Below are 3,063 nucleotides of genomic sequence, written 5' to 3'. Positions count from 1 at the left end.
TTGAAACTAGAGCTTTTGTAAATGAAGCTTTTGAAGCTAGAGCTCTGTAAATGAAGCTTTTGAAGCTAGAGCTTTTGTAAAGGAAGCTTTTGAAGCTGATTACATGAGTGATGCTCATGGATGTTGACGTGAGTGATGCTCATGAATGTTTATATATGATTGAATGAGTGATGTTCATGAATGTTTATGTATGATTGACAGAAGTAATGCTCATGAATGTTTATGTATGGTTGACATGAGTAATGCTCATGTATAATTTGAAGTACTGGGCGTATTTTTTATCACCTGGTTGGTGGTAATAGCGGCAGGTTGCTGAATAATTTTGGAGTATTGGGGGTACTTTTGATCACCTGGTTGGTGGTAATAGCGACAGGTTGTCGAATAATTTTGGAGTACTGGGCGTACTTTTGATCACCTGGTTGGTGCTATTTTGGGCTTATGGGCCTTCGTCATCCATAACATGCTAGCCCATTTATTTTGGGCTTTGCCAGATTTTTTTTTTTTTACTATTATCCTCTGATGAGGTTTATACAGATGTCTCTGAAAGATAGGAAAAATAAATTACATCATACAGAAACAAGAAAAGTAAATCACATCATTCTGGTGGGGTGTTTATTCCTTGCTTTTGCTTTCTCTTTTGCTTTTGTTTTTCTGCTTTTACTTTTGCTTTCCTTCTTTGCTTTTGCTTTCCCATGTGCTCTTTTCTTTTCTGCTTTTGTCACTCCATTTCTTTGCCCACCCATGTTCCCCATCTCTGTCTGATGCAATCCTTTAGGCGTAGTTTTTGATAATCTCCAAATCCTTAATGTAAGATCATCACTGCAGGTAATCATTTTGTCTCCATTTTGCTGTCATGCATGTGCAGACATCAACTTGGCCTGTTATCTTTGGCGGGGTCGGTTAATAATGGTGAGCTCAGCCAAAAAGTCGTCTTCACCCTGGATATTATCCCGGGATGCTTTCTTCATCGCCACCTCCAAATTCTCTCCATTCCCTGCGATCTCACCACCCAGCCATTGATGGAGGAAGATGAGAAGGTGGTCAAGTCCGTCGTGGCGGGAACCATCCCTTCGTACTCTCTGGAGTCAAAGCTCGGAGATTGCAAGAGGGTAGTAGCTATCAGTCGCGAGGTGCTGCAGAGGATTACAGGGAAGTCTCTCACTGGTCTGCCATTAGAGGGTTTCGATTACGAGTCAATTTTGGGTCAGTGCTGCGAGATGCCAGTGTGGTACGTTCAGATTCCGGTTGGGATTGCCAGGCCTCTTATGCTCAATGGTAGAGAGTTCTCTGTGGCAATAACCACCACCGAAGGTTGCTTGGTTGCTGGCACCAACCGTGGCTGCAAAGCTATCAACTTGTCCGACAGAGCCACTAGTGTGTTGCTGAGAGACGGGATGACCAGAGCGCCTTGTGTGAGGTTCAACTCTACTAAGAGAGCTGCCGAATTGAAGTTCTACTTGGAAGACCCCAAAGAAGAACATAAACAGGGTTTTCATTGATATCCATCAGAGCATTATGGATGTTCATGTCGGATTCCTCAGCAGCTGTTCCAATAGAGTACCACCCCAGTATGTAAAAGTACGGGAACACCTTCTTATAGAGCTCTTGCTTCTTTTCGAGGAAGGCGCGGTCGAGGCAGTGAGTTGCAAGATCATAGAGGAGTTCGAAACCATTGAAGATCTCGACCGTGCAGCCCTTATGGACCCCAATAACGCAATCGAAGACTCGCGGACACGAGGAGAAGGAAGATGAGGAGGGTGAAGGCCCATAAGCCCAAAATAGCACCAACCAGGTGACCAAAACTACGTCTAGTACTACAAAAATTATTCGGCACCCTGCCACTATTATCACCAACCAGGTGACCAAAAGTACGCTCAGTACTACAAAAATTATTCGGCACCTTGCCACTATTATCACCAACCAGGTGATCAAAAGTATGCCCAGTACTCTAAAAAATTATTCGGTAGCCTGCCGCTATTATGACCAACCAGGTGATCGAAAGTACGTCCAATACTCTAAAATTATACATGAACATCATGAAGGAATAATTTTGAAAAACATGTTCATTTGAGCAACATCATATAGCATGCAATTAACAATTAAAGGCGGAATCATGCTTACATGCACTCAAATACAAAACATTTACCCATGAAATTCAAAGCCTAGTAGATTGGTGAATCAATAATCAACTCAAAAACAAAGTGAGTTGAAATTTACCTTTGTAGATTCCTCTTTGCATAAGCAAAGGCTAATCACCCAAAGAGATAGGGGCCTTCATTCCTTGCTTCTTAGATCCATGGATTTGTATGGAAGAATAGGTTCTCCAAGTTCCCAAAATTGAGAACCTTTAATTCTCGACACCAAGGTTCGATTGAAGAAGAAATGAGTGACCTTGGAGTAGTAGGATTGCTAGATGTACCCTCCAAGGTGTTGGCCTCTTTAGAGAGAAAATGGAGAGACAATTCTCACCAATTTTCCCCAAAAATAAACCCATTTATCACTTAATGAATATTTAGTTATAAAGTCATTTATATAGTCACTTCTTTAAGTGACCTAAATAACCAAACAACCCTAATTCATCTTCATGGCCGGCCATATAGGGATTTATGGGCTTTTGGGCTTTAATGAATCTTTATTCATTAAATTGTCATACAACTTAAGTTAATGGGCTTGACGTTCGAAGCCCATTGGGCCTTAAGGTCCAAAACTATCCCGAAGTCTTTAACGAACTTATTCGTTTGATTAATTAACATATTAATTAATCCTTGCCATAAATTAATGATTAAACCATTTAATCATTCTTACTCATTTCCGTTTAATCTCCAATCTCTACCTTTTACGGTGTGCGATCCATTAGGTTCCTTTTATCGAGGTAGTGGGCGATTAAAACCATTTTACATCGATTGTGAATTGAAACTATTTTCAATTCTCCCTTTAGTGATTATACACGTCTAGGGCTTCCACAAACCATGGTTGACGCCTAGCAGCATGTCATGGTTACCCAAGCTAATCAGAAGAGGTTAGAGAACCTATTCAGTTCGAGATTACAAATGCAATACGGTC

At 41.0% G+C, this 3,063-nt stretch overlaps 1 protein-coding gene across 1 annotated transcript; it reads left to right on the top strand.

Moving 5' to 3' along the window:
- The first annotated feature begins 857 nt into the window (after window positions 1-857).
- LOC126595432 (3-hydroxy-3-methylglutaryl-coenzyme A reductase 2-like) lies at window positions 858-1,499 on the top strand. The gene has a single exon (XM_050261735.1). It carries the CDS (start codon window positions 858-860, stop codon window positions 1,497-1,499), a length of 642 nt encoding a protein of 213 aa, XP_050117692.1.
- The last annotated feature ends 1,564 nt before the right edge of the window (window positions 1,500-3,063 follow it).

The sequence above is a fragment of the Malus sylvestris genome, chromosome 13, assembly GCF_916048215.2.
Source record: "Malus sylvestris chromosome 13, drMalSylv7.2, whole genome shotgun sequence".
Taxonomy (NCBI): domain Eukaryota; kingdom Viridiplantae; phylum Streptophyta; class Magnoliopsida; order Rosales; family Rosaceae; genus Malus; species Malus sylvestris.
This window is presented reverse-complemented; position numbering and strand designations above follow the sequence as displayed.

Excerpts from the sequence above, each read along its gene's own strand:
- LOC126595432 (XM_050261735.1), top strand. The coding sequence starts at position 858 with ATGTGCAGACATCAACTTGGCCTGTTATCTTTGGCGGGGTCGGTTAAT.